This window comes from Propithecus coquereli, unplaced genomic scaffold (assembly GCF_000956105.1).
Source record: "Propithecus coquereli isolate 6110/MARCELLA unplaced genomic scaffold, Pcoq_1.0 Scaffold13, whole genome shotgun sequence".
Classification (NCBI taxonomy): domain Eukaryota; kingdom Metazoa; phylum Chordata; class Mammalia; order Primates; family Indriidae; genus Propithecus; species Propithecus coquereli.
The window spans coordinates 8,792,998-8,810,875 of NW_012137191.1; the positions used below are offsets into that span (position 1 = coordinate 8,792,998).

General features: G+C 33.6%; 1 protein-coding gene across 1 annotated transcript in view; it reads left to right on the plus strand.

The window, feature by feature from the left end:
- Positions 1-17,878, plus strand: part of KIF21A (kinesin family member 21A) — a 152,622-nt gene that overhangs the window by 87,194 nt on the left and 47,550 nt on the right. Inside the window, exons 8-14 of the mRNA XM_012638488.1 lie at positions 349-544; positions 959-1,148; positions 1,499-1,562; positions 6,368-6,571; positions 16,289-16,379; positions 16,850-16,967; positions 17,392-17,580. Coding sequence (XP_012493942.1) covers positions 349-544; positions 959-1,148; positions 1,499-1,562; positions 6,368-6,571; positions 16,289-16,379; positions 16,850-16,967; positions 17,392-17,580 — 1,052 coding nt within the window. The remainder of the gene's footprint in view (positions 1-348; positions 545-958; positions 1,149-1,498; positions 1,563-6,367; positions 6,572-16,288; positions 16,380-16,849; positions 16,968-17,391; positions 17,581-17,878) is intronic.

Consider the following 17,878-nt stretch of genomic DNA (forward strand, 5'->3'; position numbering starts at 1 on the left):
CAATCCGTCCGCCTCAGCCTCCCAGAGTGCTAGGATTACAGGCGTGAGCCACCGCGCCCGGCCTGATTCAAACATTTTTTGAAAAGAGATGAGAAATAAATGTGCTTGACTTTCTAAGGTATTATGGGTCACAGAAGGATAATATAAATTCATTGTCGCCAATTTTACCTAAGCAAACAAAATATTTTTTTATAAGATAGTCTTAAAGCTTTTATTTTTAAGTTAGTAGCATAAATCTTTTGGTATCTTGAAGGGAAGATATTATTCAAATGGCAGGAATTTAAAAATGATTACTTCAGTGTTTTATTTGCTTTTATCTGAAGCCTAATTATTATTTGTAACTTTCAGCCAAACAATCATGATAGCATGTGTCAGTCCTTCAGACAGAGATTTTATGGAAACATTAAATACCTTGAAATATGCCAATCGAGCTAGAAATATCAAGAACAAGGTGATGGTCAATCAGGACAGAGCCAGCCAGCAAATCAATGCACTCCGCAGTGAGATCACACGACTTCAGATGGAGCTCATGGAGTACAAAACGGTAAGCAAATGGGTTTGACTTTGCATTTTGTGATATCTAAATCTGGCATGTTGTGAACACAATGATGATGCCTTTTTGTGATGGCTTGCACGTATGTATCTGTGGGGTCTTTTGGTTTTCAGGGGGGCCTCCTTCATTTCAGAAGTAGGATATTCTGCTCTTCCTTATGGGTAGTCTTTAATGACGTTCAATCTAACCTAACCAATTGCTTGTTCAAAAGACTTTTTACTCAATCAATATCTTTACTAACAAATGCACTGTGGAGGGTTGTAGTAGAGGGGAAAGGATCTCTTTTGCCTTGGGGTTGGTAAGATAAAAGGGCTCTTGGTCGTAAGATTGCATAGTCCTGGAGTATCTTTAAACAAAACTGTGTATTTAAGGCTCCTCCAACAAGGAAATATTTTCCTTTTCTAGGGTAAAAGAATAATTGACGAGGAGGGTGTGGAAAGCATCAATGACATGTTTCATGAGAATGCTATGCTACAGACTGAAAATAATAACCTACGTGTGAGAATTAAAGCCATGCAAGAGACCGTTGATGCACTGAGGACCAGAATCACACAGCTTGTTAGTGATCAGGCCAACCAAGTTCTTGCCAGAGCAGGTATGTGTGAGGGTGGGATGAGTGAGGGATTACCTTCTGGAGGGCAGGGAACATTCTTTGTGTTTGTTTATTACCTAGAATAGTTGATGTAGAAACACTAATCTGTATACAATCTGTGGTTTTATGTTAAATACCTAATTTTAGGAAATAATAAATCCTTACATAAACAAAATGTGCCTTTTGTGTTGGTGTTATATTATCTGATGGTCTGCTCATGTAATTAAGGGTAGAAAATTTCTGTAAGAATTGTGTTTTAAAGAATGATTGTTTTGTTTCCAAACTTTGTTTTTTCTCCTTTGTTTTGTTTGAAGTCATGAAGGAAACTTTTTATTTCATATTTTTTCTTGCAGGTGAAGGAAATGAGGAGATTAGTAATATGATTCACAGTTATATCAAAGAAATCGAAGATCTCAGGTATAGTTCATGATCTGTAACGTATAATGTACATGTTTGTTTTTGGTTTTGCAATGTTGTAATATTTCTGTTTGCTGGGCTTATTGTTCAGCAGCTATTTGTGGTGATATTTCAGCCTTTTGGTCAGGTTAACTTTAGGCAACTAGGTACTTGCCTTTCCTATAATGTCATGTTCCAAGCTACTTTCCTCCCTTTTCTTCCTGTATTGTCTTCCCGTATTATCCTTCTACTTTTATTATTATACCCCTCACTGGGTGCTTATCTAACCCGACATATAGAACAGGCATAATTGATGTTGATGAAGTTATCTTTGGTGCCTTTCCTCCTTGTGCCTTTTTCCCCACAATTTGGGAATAGATCAATATCTACAAGTCATTTCTAAGTTTTTGAATCTACCATATATATCTTCCAATTCTTCAGCTTTTCTAATGTGTGTATTGTTGCATCCCTACCAATTTGCCAGCCTCTCTCTGGTACATCCATTCACACTTCATGCAACATGCCAGACATGCTCACTATATGCCAACATCATGCCATGGGCTGGGGGCAAGCCTGACGTAAACAAAGAGTTCACAGTGTAGGTGGGGCAACATACATAAACAGTCACATATAGTAAATGGAACGACAGAATTTAATTAAAGAAATGCCCATGCCTGGTGTGGGAATGTGGAGGAGACCACTGAACCTAGACTGGGGGAATAGGAATGAGAAAGAAAGTCAGGTCAGTAATACTCTCAGGTTCTATGGTTTGCCCTGATCGCTACACTATTTTCCTTGAAGTAAAACTCCATCCACTTCCATGGGGGAGCATCTAAGCCGTTTAAATCTCACTTCTGCTACCCATTTGTGGAAAATAACCAAGTGAGAGGAGATCATCTTTCGCAGTTGCCCTAATACTTCTCCATTTTGTATCTGTGTTCTCCTTCTCTCTCTTCTGACTATTCTAGATTGTGACAAGTACAGTTCTCCATTGTTCCTGGCTCCACAGGGAACACTGGATCCCTTAAATGTTTCAAAAAGTGGAAACAAATGAGAAGACATCCTGATGTGGCAATAAAGTTATTCAAGTATAACTTTTATTCTGTGTGTGTATTACATATATAAACATATACACATACACACACACACATACACACACACACACATAAACCTTTTTTCATGCATCACTTTTTTGACAGAGACCTTTGGGGCATTGCATCCTGGCTCTGCTCAGCAGCCAACCTGGGCTTGCGATTTCTACCCTGTTTTGGCCGTACTCTTCCCCACCTACTGCCAAAAATTTGTTCTCTGATCAATCTTTCCTCATTTTGTTGACCCCATCTTTACCATTCCTTGAGACACAACTGATGTCTCTGTTTTTTAATTTCTGAAGATCCTCTTCCTGCTCCTAGCTGCTTCTCTTTATCTTTTATTTCCTGGGCACTTGCCAATTGTTAAGGCTGATTGCCTGTTGTGGTTCATGTGCTCTGTTTCCCTTCCTCCACCTGGTTGTTCTAAGAACGTACCTAGGCTTGTTCTCACTGTTGGACAAATGGCTTGACTAGTGTCATTATTTCCTAGAAAACTGCTTGAATCATTTCCACTCTGTCTGGTGGCTAAAAGCAGCATCTAATATCTTCCTTGTTCGAGGTCTTAAGACCATTCCTTAAGCCATTTAGAGAACAGAGATGACTCATGTGCCCTGAGTTAATCATTGATCAAATCTTTCCTGACATAGGTTAATACCTTGTTCCAGATTCCCAACTTTTCTTTGATGGCTCTTTAATTAGGCACATCCCACCCCTGGGGAGTAGTCTTCTAGTATCTCAGTACTATAATTTACATATGAGATAAGCATAAATGAACCTTGAATTCAAATTGGATTACAGGGATTGAAATTTAAGCTTCCATTTGTTAATAAGTTGTGTGACCTTGGGCAAGTTACCTAACATCTCTGAGCTTTACTTTGTTCATCTATATGAATGAGATAATACTTGCTGATCTCACAGAGTTCTTAGGGGGCTCAAATAAAAAAATAGGACATAAAAGTTCTTAAATCGAAAGATATTGTAAAGGTCTTAAGGGTTATTATTATTTAGGTTCAAGTTCTCACGTTCTAGTTTTACCTGCTAAATCCTACTCTACTCTATATTTCCATCAAAAGTTGATCTTAGGAAGACATTTATTTGCAGCTCTTTAAACTTAATGCAAATTTATGTTGAAGTATTTCTGCATGGGAATATTTCTATTTTAAGTCTTATTATTCTAATTATAAAATAATACTAGTTACCTTTTAATAAATTTACATGTCATATTATTTGTGAAATAATAATCATTATTTAATTAATCCTTGTATTTTGGGGCATTCAAATTTTTGTAGAAACTTGAAAATATAGGAAAGTATAAAAAGGGAAAATTAAAATCATCCATATTCCCACCATTTCAAGAAGCGATGTTAACATTTTGATCTATCTCAATATTTTTTTCAATGCATACTTAAACACAATTGACATCAGAGTATATATGTTGCTTTGCTATTTATTCTTTGAAATATGGTATTATATTATGAGCATTTTTCAATGTTAAATATTTTTCTAAAATGATTTGTGCGTGGCTCCATATAACACTATCTTGTGGTTGTAATTGATTTATTTAATCCTCTATGGTTAGATATTTACATTGTTTTCAACTTTTTGATAAGAATAGTAATTATTTGTTAAACGCAATATCAGATGAGTTTTAAATTCATTATATCATTGAGTCTCATGACAATCTAGGGAAGTATATATTTTCATTCCCATTTTACAGAGGGAAGAGTGGGGACTTTTAGAAACCAATGGCTCAAGATCCAATGAGTGACAGCTGAGATACAAGCCCTCAGTCTGCTCTTTCTTGACGAAGTCTGTACATTTCCCCTCATGCTTCACTGCTTAGTTTCCTATTAAATGAAATGCAGGCAGCAGCAAGTGGTTGGGTGTGTGAGTGGAGAGAAGGAGAGAGAAAGAGAGGCTGAAAGAGAGAGTTCCTCTCCCTACAGCCCATACAAAAAGCAGGTTTGGCTAAGGTAGCCTGGAATTCATGGAGGTGATACCTAAAGATTTCAGCCTTTATCAGCACCAGGATTGAAGAAGAATTGGATATGCTCCTACCAAATGCAAACTTTTAACATCACTTATTATAATATATAATAATAAGAGAGCCACTTAAAATACGGGTCATTATTGTTAGCTGATTTATTATATTTTCATTCATTCTTAGCATTCATTATTATGTACTAAGGTTTAGTACTAGAAATTGAAAATGTAGAAAAGTGTAAAATATTTTTCATGCTTTTCTATTGTTTTATAATCATAAATTTTGACTTTGAGTTTTATAGTTAAGCTGAATTTTTATACTTAGGCTGCCTTCTCCATTTAAAAAAAGTGACAGCGTTATATTTTTCTTAAAATAAATATGAAGTCATTAAATTAACCTGGAAATGTATACACAGTTAAATACATATTTATTAATACTATTTTAAAAGATTGTAATTGTTCTGCTCACATATGATGTCAGATATAGAAAAAAAAATTCATTAAGGAATATGTAGGACATTGACCTGAAAACATATATTCACTGATTTATGTATACTCTGTTTCAAGCTGGTTTCAAGATTACCATGAATAATTTTGGTAGACAGTGAAAAAACACTGAGCTGACTGTGCTTTCTAAAGCTTGGTGGTTCCAAATAATCTGTCCTTTTTTTGAAATATTTGAACATATGGCAAACATCCTTAGTAATAATAGTATGGAGACAGAGATAAGTAGTATTTTCTTCGTAAGTTTTGTCTCAATCACTGTTATGCCAAATTAACCTTGGCACAGGTTAGATAATTGCGTTGAAGTAGATAATTGTATTCTTGATGGTTTAAATAAAATAGAAGTAAAGGCATTGGCCTAAAGGACTCTCTGAATCCCTTTTAGTCTCAAGAGTCCAGGCTCTTTTAGGATTTCATCATTCTGTGTTTTCACATACTACTATCAGTACGTACATTATTCTCCTGTCATTATGAGGACCGCTTGAGCAAACAAAAGAATGTTTTCAATTATCACACTCAGGTTTCCTTGGAGATATCATCTTTTCCCACGCCATATTCAGGAGCCAAAAGTCTGTCAGCCAGTTTGGGGCAAATTTGACTAACTCTTCCTTGGAAAGTTTTGGAAGTGCTATTATTGTGTGATGAATGCACAAATGAAACTAAGGGGAGCATGCTGCTTGTATATTTTAAGTTTAAATAATAGCTTTACAAAGCCAGGATGACTGGTGCCCACTGGCCAGAATTCAAGTAATCAAATTACCACTGGCATCTGAAGGAAGATACAGAATTCTTTTGAGCACTAAGAGTGTGATTTCAAATTTGTAATTATTCAATCAGGAAATTAAAAAATGTTCTAAACATTAATGTTTGTAAACACATTTATTTTTTAAAAAACCTATCTTATAGTAATGTTGAAATGCATTTTGGAAAATTTTTTAGCATGCAGAACAACTCATTTAAAATGTTCAGATTTATTTGTAGAGCAAATTCATAGAGACAGAAAGTAGAATGGTGGTTGCCAGTGGCTGAGGTAGAGGGGTAAAGGGGGAATTAATGTTTAATGGGTCCAGAGTTTCAGCATGGGAAGATGAAAAAGTTCTGCGGATGGGTGGTGGTTATGGTGCACAACAGTATGGATTTGCTTAATGCTGCAAAACTGTACCCTTAGAAATGATAGGCGATCAATTTTATGTATCTTTTACCACAATTAAAAAATGCTTCCTATTTAAATATATTTTTATTTGCTAGGGCAAAATTATTAGAAAGTGAAGCAGTGAATGAGAACCTTCGAAAAAACTTGACAAGAGCCACAGCAAGATCACCATATTTCAGTGGATCGTCAACTTTCTCTCCTACTATATTATCCTCAGACAAAGAAACCATTGAAATTATAGATTTAGCAAAGAAAGATTTGGAGAAGCTGAAAAGGAAAGAAAAGAAGAAGAAAAAAAGGTAGTATTATAAAATCACTGTTCTATGAATCCCTATTTTTCTTTTCAGGGTATTTTAATTTGCAATTACAATGCATATACATAGTCACATACGTATGTTAATACATGAAATAAATCATTATATTAGCTGACAATTGCAACTATATACTTTTTAATGATTTACCTCTACTTATATGTAAGAAAAATAAGTTTAATTGTAATAATATGGTAATGAATTTTATTTAGACCATGACAAGGTAAAATTACTATTAGAAATTATTTTATTATTTCTTCAAATAGCTGCTTTTGCATTCCATTTACCTTGCTTTTCTGCAAAGCTTGCTGCACCATTACAACTCAGTGTTTTCATTTTTTTCATCCATTTTCTAATACAACTAAGTAGTCTCATGGATATTCTAATTCCTGTCTGAATTAGTTTACTAAAGGCTAAACTAATCCATCACAATGTCATTTAATGTCATTTGGTCTCTTAAGGATTTTCTGCAGAGCTTCTAATTTAATTATGTGAAAGTTATTCATACTATTTCAGGCTTTCTGAGTCTTCCAACAAGGAGTTACTCAGCTTTCCACCACTGTTCTAGGCTTTCATTTCCTTGCATCCTGATAATAGCTCCTTCTGAAATCAACTGGATGCAAAGAAGAGGAAGAAAATAAAAATTTGTTCACTTGTAATGTGTGAGTGGTTAAATACTCATAAATTCTTTACATATTTACACATTGACTCTAAGGTGCAGTCAAATTCAGATTACTTACTGAGAATATATTTTGAACATGCCATTCAAATTAAATTTAAGCATTTTTGGCTAGATATTCAAAAGGAGACAAAGCCGTCTTAGTTGCCACGTGGTTTGTTACAGGGGTAATACTTTGTATAATAATTGCTGACATTTAGTCAATCTGCTGCTTTGTTCAGTTTATTTAGAAATTTATTTGGGCAACCAGGCATTTCTTTCTTGAGCAGTCAGTTGATCAAAGTCAGAGAAAGTTAAAATTCTTCAAATTAACTCTGCGTTGTGTTCTTAAGTTAAAAAAGAATAATTAAAATAATTAAAACAAGGAGTTACACATTTATGGTTTGGAGGCATTGCAAATGAAATTGCATTTTTGAGATATTAACGTCTTAATAGGTGTTTTTCATGGATGACTGATTATGGCAGCATTAAGAAATGTATAACGATTAGCTCTCCCCTTTTGGAGGGCAATTAAAACTGAAATAATGATCATAGGATTATTGAAACTAGTGTTACCCAACATACTGCTTGAATGAACACGAGACTTTTGCACATGACTTCTCATTTACTTGTAAAATCCAATTCTGTAGTTGGTCAAAATGTCAAATGGTGTGACTTGTTTTTAAAGGTCTAGGTGGTTTGTGTTCATGAATACTAAATAAATAAATATAAGTAAGAGTTATTTTTCAAGGTCATAGTTGATTTTGCTCTTTTCTTTTGAAGTAAATCTGGAGATATTGCCTTAATCACCTATTGAGTATGAATAATAAAAAATAAATGGGAATTCCAATAGAAATCTAGGCTGTTTTTTCACATTTTTATAGTAGTTGTAGCTACTCCAAATTAATACCTCTGATTCAGGTTATTTTTGTGATAATGCACAGTAGTAAGCACTTTCGATAAAAAAATGCTAAAGGAAATATGCTCTATTATTAAGATTTTTTTCCTTGTTGCTTTATTATAGAACTCATATCCATGTAAGATAAACAAAATTTAAATAAAACAGCAGTTATTTCAAAGTGAAAAATTGTGACTAATTCAGTGATTATGGTAGTTGTAATAATTATTAAGCTAAAAATAATAGTGGATGTTAATACAATACTAATAAGAACTCACCAAACAACTGAATTTAAATACAAAATCTAAGTGAAGAAAATAAGTTATTTCCTAACAAAAAGTGATATTATTGGAGATAAATGTTTGTGAGAAAAAAGAACATGCTAGATAAGAAGTGAAGGATAGCATTGAATGAGAAAAACAAATTGATACTTCCTAAAAATTAATACTCCAATAGAGTGCTTTATAAAAAAAAAATTTAAAGCATTTTCACATACATGCTATAGTGTATCTTGTAAAACTGACACCTACAAAATTTTGTGAACCTAGAAAATATTTTTGCATACTATAAACACGATAAAACTATAAAAGTCTTTAGAACCAGTTTATGAATTTATATTACTACATATAAAAATTTATAGAATTTAATAGTATTTGTCTTGCCATACTATAATCAAATGTTTTGGATTAAAAAATAGAAACCAATCCTGTTTTACTCTGTTTGATAAGACATTTCATTTATCATATTTAGATCTCAATAATTTTTAGCAATATGTAGTATACATTTCTATTTTAAAAGTGTAGATAAGCTCTCATTTTAGCCAAAGAATTTGCTATAAGTTGAAACAAACGATAAACCTAGAAATGTTTGGAATGACAGCAGCTTTAGTCTTCCATGGGAGCTCCTTGGAGATGATAGCTCTTGTTTGGATATATTTATTCTGGTAGAGTGGCATCACAGACTTCATGTTTATCTATTTTATTTATCAGTGAGGGCATTGCAAAATTTAGGTTTTGCAATTGCAAAATTGGGCCCCAACTTTACACATACAGTAAGTTCAATTAAAAATTACTTGCTTGGAACCTTGAACTAATTTTTCTCTAGTAAGTGTAATGAATACATGGTGTCCTGATTTCCCAACTCACTCACATGAAATGATTTTTGCTCATTTCATAGTGTGGTAAGAACAATTCAGAAGGCAGTAAGAAAAGACAAAAAAGAAGAAGGAAACCTTCATTCCTTCTCATGTGCATAGGCCAGACTTTTGGGAAAAAATATGAATTTCTGCTGTAGCCATTCATTCTTACTGATCTCCTTCCTTTGTCTCCGTGCTGCCTGGATCCATTCCACCCTTATGCAGTCCAGTTCTCATGTAATTTTGCCCTACCCTGAAGTGTCCCCAGTTATAAAATTATCTACTTTGTTCTTTTGTCTCCTTAAATTCAAACTCAGGAGCAAAGCCATCTGACGAAAGGAATTCATACCAATAGAAATGTCTGATAATCAATAAGCTTCCTTACTAGGGATGTTTGTAATTTTGAAAGAGGATACATTAATCCAAATGGTGACATTTTAGGTGCATAATGTAATGAAGAAAAAAAAAATCAAGCAGATTAAGGAAGATGTTTTCTTTACCCTCATGTGGCTGAGAGTCTCTAAAACCTGTCTGGGCCCTGCTTGACCTTTGGGTTCAGCTCTCCTAAGCTATTCCGGCTCCCTTAGCCGCTTCCTTTCCTTCCCATGGACTCTAAAATTCTTTAGAAGCTCCATGTCTTTCAATTTACTTTGTGTTGTCGATTTTTGATTGTATAGGCTACAAGGCCTCTGACACTGTAAGAGTTGGTAGGAGAGTGACAGGTGGATCATTTTTATGTCAGAAGCTGCATTTGTGCTCAGGGAGGATGCCACAAACCCCGTTTTACTTGAAAGCTTTGATCAGAACTATAACCAATAGCTCATATGGGAGGTTTTAAAGTTTACTCTTCTATCTTTTTTGTGCTTATTTTCTGTAGAGCTGTAAAATAATTCAAAGGTGTAGACAGTAAGAAAAAAGGGGACCATCAAGGATCAGAGATGTCCAAATAACCAGGTTATCTGCCTCTGAATAATTGAATAAACTATGTTGCACTTTAGTTATACAAATGTTAGAAGGGTTGGCAAGATGTCATTCTCTCTCTGTCTCTCTCTTGCTCTCACTTTCTACTAGAGAAGAAGCATTGTAGGGGAACTAAATGAAATAAAAAGTGAACTCCTAAAAGTTATGGAGACTTCTTCTGATTATTAGTTGACTTCTCTGTCCCTCTGTTATCTTTTTGAACTATTGATCACAATGTTTTTTAATATTGCAATTGGGAAGGCATCTAAAATTTACCCACTTATTAGCTCATGTTAGCTATACTTTTTAACGTAGCTCTCTTGTATAAGATAAACAAAAATTCTTTATATTGAAATCAGAAAATTTGGGCTCTTCACCAGGGAACCACATCCTCTGAGCCATTGTAGTTCATTATTATTAGTATAAGCCTAGATTAGACATACATTTTTTTGTGTATATGGATAAAGAAAATTTACCATTGACAATTAAGTCCCATAATTTTGGATATCTAGCTTTAAATGACTTGCAATATAACAAACTTCCTCATTCATCAGACTGCACTGTATTTGCATTTGGTGGTGTTGGGTTGAAACTCTAGAAACACATAGATTTCTTAGAAAATGGCTTAACTTTCCTTTTTATAATCATTATACTGGACCATTTGATCCCTGGTGAATATCACCCTGTAGAATTTTTTTCTCAGAAAGATTGCTAGTCTTATCTTGTAAAAGCAGTATATAAGTTGTGAAAAACAATCAAAGAACAAATGGAAATCATATGTGAGCACACATGTTGAAAAATCAGAATGAGAAGAACTGGCTTGATGAAATAATTCATACCTCTGACTCAATCTCTTTATTTTAAAATATTGATATTTCCGAAAAATATTTTTGGAATTCTGGGCAGAAGTATGCCATATCAAGATTGTCATATGCTTAACCAGAGCCTAGCACATCTATCTTTTGTCTCCACGACAAATATTGGTATACAGTACATTCCATTGAGTAAAGATCCTCACGTTTGTGTATTGAATTTTTTCAAATTATATTTGAAAGCCTTTAGCTACCTATTTATGGTATTTCTTATATTGTTTCCGTTTAAAAAACAATCTTACTAATGGAAAGTACTACATATCCCCCCCCACCTTTTTTTTTTGCCACTTTTGCCTGCTTGGTAGTTAGTTTATAATAATTAGTAAACTGTTTAATCCCAATATTATGAGATTTTATTTCCAATTAATAAAATTACAGTTTTTCGCTGATATCATAACAACCATATTCATTTGCCTGTAATACCATTTCATGTATGATTTTGAATTTTTTTTTAGATTTAGTGATGTTCACATGTAGTATATTAAAACAGAAAACAAGTTTTTAAAAGTAGTATCCTAGTGTGTAGTATTAGTGATATTTTCATGTTATGGTATAAAGGCATTACTTTGTGAAGTTCTTTTAATGATGCCATAAAAATGTTTTCTGTAAAGGTTTAAAAGGAAAAGGTATCACTGAAACTGCACTCTATTTTTGGGAGAGGGAAGCTGAGGAAATTGATCCATTTCAGACTGAAAAAACAATGGCATCCAAGCATTCCTAATACTTATCAGCTTATATAAATTGAGACTATACATGTTACTGCTGAATAATTTCAACTGATAGTTTATGTACTCTTCTTAGATATAATGCTGCTTGATTTTCTACTTACTTTTTATTCATGCAAAATGTATTGCCTTTTTACTATGTATTGTCCTTTGATGATATTTTTTAAAATTTATTTTAAAGTCTTCAAGTTCATGTGTCATTTTTACCTTCTTATCACTTTCGCTTTTTACTGTCTGATTTGTCCTTCATTGGCTTGGCCTTCCAATACTGTGCCTCGTGGTTTTGAAGGCTACAGAAACTTGAGGAAAGCAATCGAGAAGAAAGAAGGTTGGAATATTTCCCAGGTTTTTTATTAAAATGTCATTCAAATACTTAGTTGCCATTCACAAGGAAATGTGTTATAGAATTATATAGATTGTTTCAGACTAGATAAACTGGGTGCTCCTAAAAGTAATGCTGATTTTATAAAAACAACAAAAACACTATAACGAATTTTTAAAAATTATTTTTTAAAGAATAAAACCTTCACTAGATACTTGAATTAAAATTCAGGCAGTTTCATGTGATTTCAGAATAAACTATCATAATTTTGCCAATGACTTACTTTTTTTAGGCTAAAAATAACCCCGCCAAACCCCACCATTTGGTTTATTAAAAAAAAAAAAAGCAATTCTGTCTTTCAGAAACTTGTGAGCAGAGTAGGAATTGACATTTTGTTGCAGCACTTGCTAAGTCATGGGTGGGCCTCTCTCTCCTTGTCTTCTTTATTTGGTGTAATCTTTATTGAAAACAACGTTAAAATGGCAACCAAGCAAAAGGAAACTGTGGCCTTATTACAGATAAGATTTACAAGGAATTCTTAAGGTTGGAATAGAAAAACAATTTTTTATTTTATTAATAAAATGTATTTGAAGTGGACATCAAAATCAGGATAGTCTCTTTTTTTCCATTAGAAACTTGAGCAAAATTTAGAAGCATATTTGTGAACTCTATATAATAAAAATTTGGATTTTACCGATTCAGAATTATGGTTGTTTAAACAAAGATCAAGTGTATTTTGCTTCTTACCAGAACTTTTCTCCATAGATTTTTTCCTAAATAAGTCTGTTTATATAGTCAAAATGATTAAGACAATAAAATGGTTTCAAAATAACATTTAACTATTTTAGAAGCCCTACTTTAGAAATTCATCTCTTACTTAAAATAAGAACTTAAGAACTTTTACTATGTAATTAGTTAAACAAATATCTTCCTGTAAATATCTTAAAGCTCAAAAATTTTATTTTCTTTAAATTGTTTTATAATTTATACTTTATAATTATAATCTGTATGTTATGTAGTATTCTAAGGTTTCTATACTTATTTTCTATAAGTCTATAACTTCTTTTAAGTATTCCATACTTAGATATAACTCTAATTGTCTCTAGGTCACAATAGAACTCAACTCAACTAATCAATATGTTTAGAACAATCTGCTTATTTTTGGACCTAAATTAAGGCATTACAATTGTGAAATTTCTTCTATTTTGAAAGGTCAAAATAAGATTCATCATGAAAGTTGTGTATAGAATTATTTTACCACCTTAAAATATTCACGTCCTTTATATGTATTTAGTGAAGAGAGTTTACTTCTAACTTTACGTGACCCTCAAAGAATAGCAAAAGCAGAGCAGTTTTGGTGGTTCTAGGACAGTGCTTCTCAGCCCCAGATGTGCATACAAATATCCTGGGGACTTTGATAAAATGCAGATTCTGGTTCAGTAGAGCTGAGGTGGAGCATGTGATTCTGTATATCTAAGAAGCTCCTGGGTGATGCAGATTCTTCCGGTGTGTGAACTGAACTTTGAGAGCAAGTTTCTACAACACTGGTCTGGGAGTCAGAACACTTGTTTTTATTCCCCTTGAGTGGATTAACTTCTCCAGGCCACAGTTTCTTTTTTGTTTGTCAAGTGAAGGGGTTAATTGCTAATGTTCCTTCTAGCTCCCAAGATTCTGATTCTATATAAAGTCCAAATTTAAATATCTTCCACTGCTGCTTAGAAAGTTATTTTAGGTATCAATTTGCCTCAGTTTATCGAGGAAAACGTGATTATTTGAGGTATAGTAATTATAAGTATCAACTTGTATTTTAAAAGCATAAGCCTTAACAGTGATTTGTAAAGGTAAATTAATAATGTAAAGTTATGACTGCTGACTTTTCTGCATCAGAAGTGGCATAAAAACTTATATGAATTAATTTAGTATATAAGTGAAAGATATCATTTGTTAAGCTGGATATTAGTGACTTGGAGGGAACAGGAGGATGTGTCAAGTTAGGTGTTTGGATAAGATGGTCACATGGCCATAAACTGGAGTAAAAGGAGGTTTGGCTGAAACTTGAAGTAATGAAGGAACCAACAATAATGAAAATTGTATGCTGCAACAGTCACAGGTGAGAAAGGTAGACTGCACAGGGAGGGAATAGGGAGACCTGATGAGAGACATCTAACACATTCTCCTCTCCTAGCACTAAACCTTGGGCCTAAACCTCAAGTGTAGCACTGTTTGGATGCCTAGTGCTGGGCTTTTAGCATGATTGGATGAAGGGGAAATTTCTTTCTAGATTTCCAGCTTGAACTGCATGATGGTAGAAAATCAGCAGTCCTAGTATATTACAAGCAACGAAGACAGGCATTCAGTATATCATGTAAATTTATTTCTTGCTTATCATATAAATTATTTGTAGGTGGTTCCTAGTTTTCTTCAAGTTCCTTTTCCTCTAACAAAATTATTTCATAACACTTTTGGAATCCTGTTACAATTTACTTAATTCCTTTCCAGTTAAGACTGTTTTAGTGGTCCTCCTACTTGTACTTTCTTCTCACTCCAGAGATATGCTGTCTTCCACGCATCTTTATGCATCTTTCAAACCATACCATTCTGCTCCAACATAACTGATGCTTGAAATGCATAGACATGTTCAAACACAGAGATTGCATAGTCACAGGGATTGATTTATTTAACAAACCCTTACCACATGTTTATTATGTGCCAGGCCCTGGGTACCAGAGATGTAATACTGAGCCAAACAGACAAGATCTCTGCCCTTATGAGGCTTACAGTCTAGTGGGGAAGACAGACACTAAGTAAATAATCACATAAATAAACACGAAATGCAAACTCTCAAAAGTGCTTACAAGGGAAAAGTATTTATGTTCATATTGTTCTGAGTATGAAAATATCTGTGAGAATAGGAACCTGGAGTTCAACATTAAAGTTAAGTAATGAATAGGGCCTAAATGTAGCCTAGAAGCTAAAAATAAATCTATGTATTAGGGCAATTATTTAATATAGCAGAATATATGAAAGAAATGATAGCTGCTCTTAAGCTAATCTGATAAAGTTTGTAAGCACTTTCTAGGGGAATTTTACTTGAAGAATATTAGCTTGAGTATTCTTTTTATTCTTCATGATTTAAATGTGTTACTGCAGCACAAAAAGAAATCTTTCACATCTAGATTCATTTAAAGTTCACTTTCTTAATATTATTTAGCTTGATGAAATGTATGAGTCCAGCGAACAGAAGTGCAACTTCTGTGCGTAGTTGATCATGGTTGCTAAACCCAAAAGGGATCAGAGTGATTTGGATGTGCAAAAACTTTGATCACTGATAGTCTTCTATCTTCTCCTCAGGCCACGAGGGCTGAATTAGTTTAGCTACCCTGACATCAGAGTGCAGTTATGGCTGTAGGTACTAGAATACTGCAGAGGAGGGCTTCCAATTATATCTTGTTAATCTCATAACTGACCCTGGAATTTCTTATTCAATCAAAGGGCGGCCTGAACTTCAGACAGTTTTGGTATGCAAAGACCCATTCTGTGAGACCATAATGAGAAATAGCCCTGGGCTGTAGGGATGGCCTCTGAAAAAAGAGCCTATGCTACTACTACCAGAAGGAGATCTGAACATTCTGATGGATATAGCCAGTGCAGACAAACTTACTGTGGGCAGATTTATTCTAGATCTTTAAATTTACTCTTAAATGTATTAGCACATCAATGAAAATGTAGTTTTTATATCTTTGTATTTAGATGAGAAACGTTTTATGTATTCAGATGAGAAAACAAATTTATTTTGATTTACTTTGAATTTAAAGTGCCTTATAGTCTAGTTAATTGGCTGTTACTGTGACTAGTTCTCAGCTTTGTCCTCAGGTCTCATGCTTCAGCGTATAATATATGCCTCCGCATTTCTAGAAAACAAGCTTTTCTCTGGTGATATAATCATTACACTGTTAGTTAAATGGTGATTTCTATTTTTCTCTGAAGCATCAGACAGGATAGCTTTGTTCAATTAAGTGACCAACTTTTAAAGTTTGTTTTCGCAAATAATTGTATGGTTTTTAAAAATCTGAGAGAAAAAAGTGAACAATTTTCTTTTCTACTTTAACCTCCTACCCTTATGTTCCTTTTTTAGTGTGGCTGGTAAAGAAGATAATACAGACACTGACCAGGAGAAGAAAGAAGAAAAGGGTATTTCAGAAAGAGAAAACAATGAATTAGAAGTGGTAAGCATGGAAAAATGAACTTGTAAGTTTTAGTCACTGGATTAGGTTGTTCTTGGTTGCTGATAACTGTACTAACTTATGTGCAGAAAAGGGAAATGGTTGTCATGCATCCCATTTCATGTTTCCTTGAGGACTTCTTCAGAAATGTGAGCTGTAAAATATTGACAACTCTCATCACAACTCTCATTGACAAATCTCATATATTGTGAAAGCATTGTGTGTATATGTGTGTGTGTGTGTGTGTGTGTGTGCATAGAGGGGATAGTCTCATAGGATACTATGAGAGATGAAATACTTTTGGATTTATGCCAAAATTATCATGTAATAACCTTAAAATCTTGGGATAATTTTTGCACTGAGGAAAAGTGAAGTTGTGCTTCTGTATTTTGTATTCTAATGGTCTCTCTTAATGAAGTAATCAGTTTGCTTTGTTGATATTGTCTTATTAATGGTCACAAATCACATTTTAGGAAGAGAATCAAGAAGTGAGTGATCATGAGGATGAGGAAGAGGAGGAGGAGGAGGAGGAAAATGACATTGAAGAGGGTGAAAGCTCTGATGAATCAGATTCCGAATCAGATGAAAAAGGTACTTGCCCTTTAGTACAAGGGCAAAGATTCATTTTGGGAAGTTGTTTAAATCATGACAGAGAGCTTTTAACATTCTCCATTTCATCCTTCATGAAAGCAGCTTTTATGACTTCTGACCTAGGAACTGTCTCCGAGGCTCATGTGCTAAATCAGTGAAGAGTTCCTTCCCTTACTGGATTTAGTCATTGCGTGATTTCCATTCCTATTTAGTACAAATAGTGTTTGTTTTCCTTGATCAAAGGTAAACACTATCTTGTTCACCCTTTTAGTTTTTGGTTCATCCAGGAAATATTTCTAATAGCTGCCAACTGAATAAAAATACCTGGATGAAGATGATGGTTTTTTTGCTCTTGTTTGAAAGCTAGAATTAAGATATTTTGGCCTCTATCCCCAGTATTTTTATTTTCTTCTTTTATAAATAGCCAATTATCAAGCAGACTTAGCAAACATTACATGCGAAATTGCAATTAAGCAGAAACTGATTGATGAGCTAGAAAATAGCCAGAAAAGACTGCAGACGCTGAAAAAACAATATGAAGAGAAGCTAATGATGCTGCAACATAAAATCCGGGATACTCAACTTGAAAGAGACCAGGTGCTTCAAAACTTAGGTAAGAGTTATATTTAATTCAAATGAAAGTTCAAACTAAATCATCAAAATGGGTTTTTATCTTCTTCCTTTAGAAGAAAAAAAATTAGAAGCCACATGAAATTTTTTTTTTGTTTGGTTTTTTGTAAGTCAAAGTTTGTGCCTTTTATTTAAAAATTATATATGGCCCATAAGGATTTTCTGGGCACATTAAATGTTAATTTGTCTCATTATCTTAAATAATGTTATTTATTTTGTTTTTTAATACTTATACTCTGTTTAGGCTATTTAATTATTTTATCCAAAGTTTTAGTGTCTTG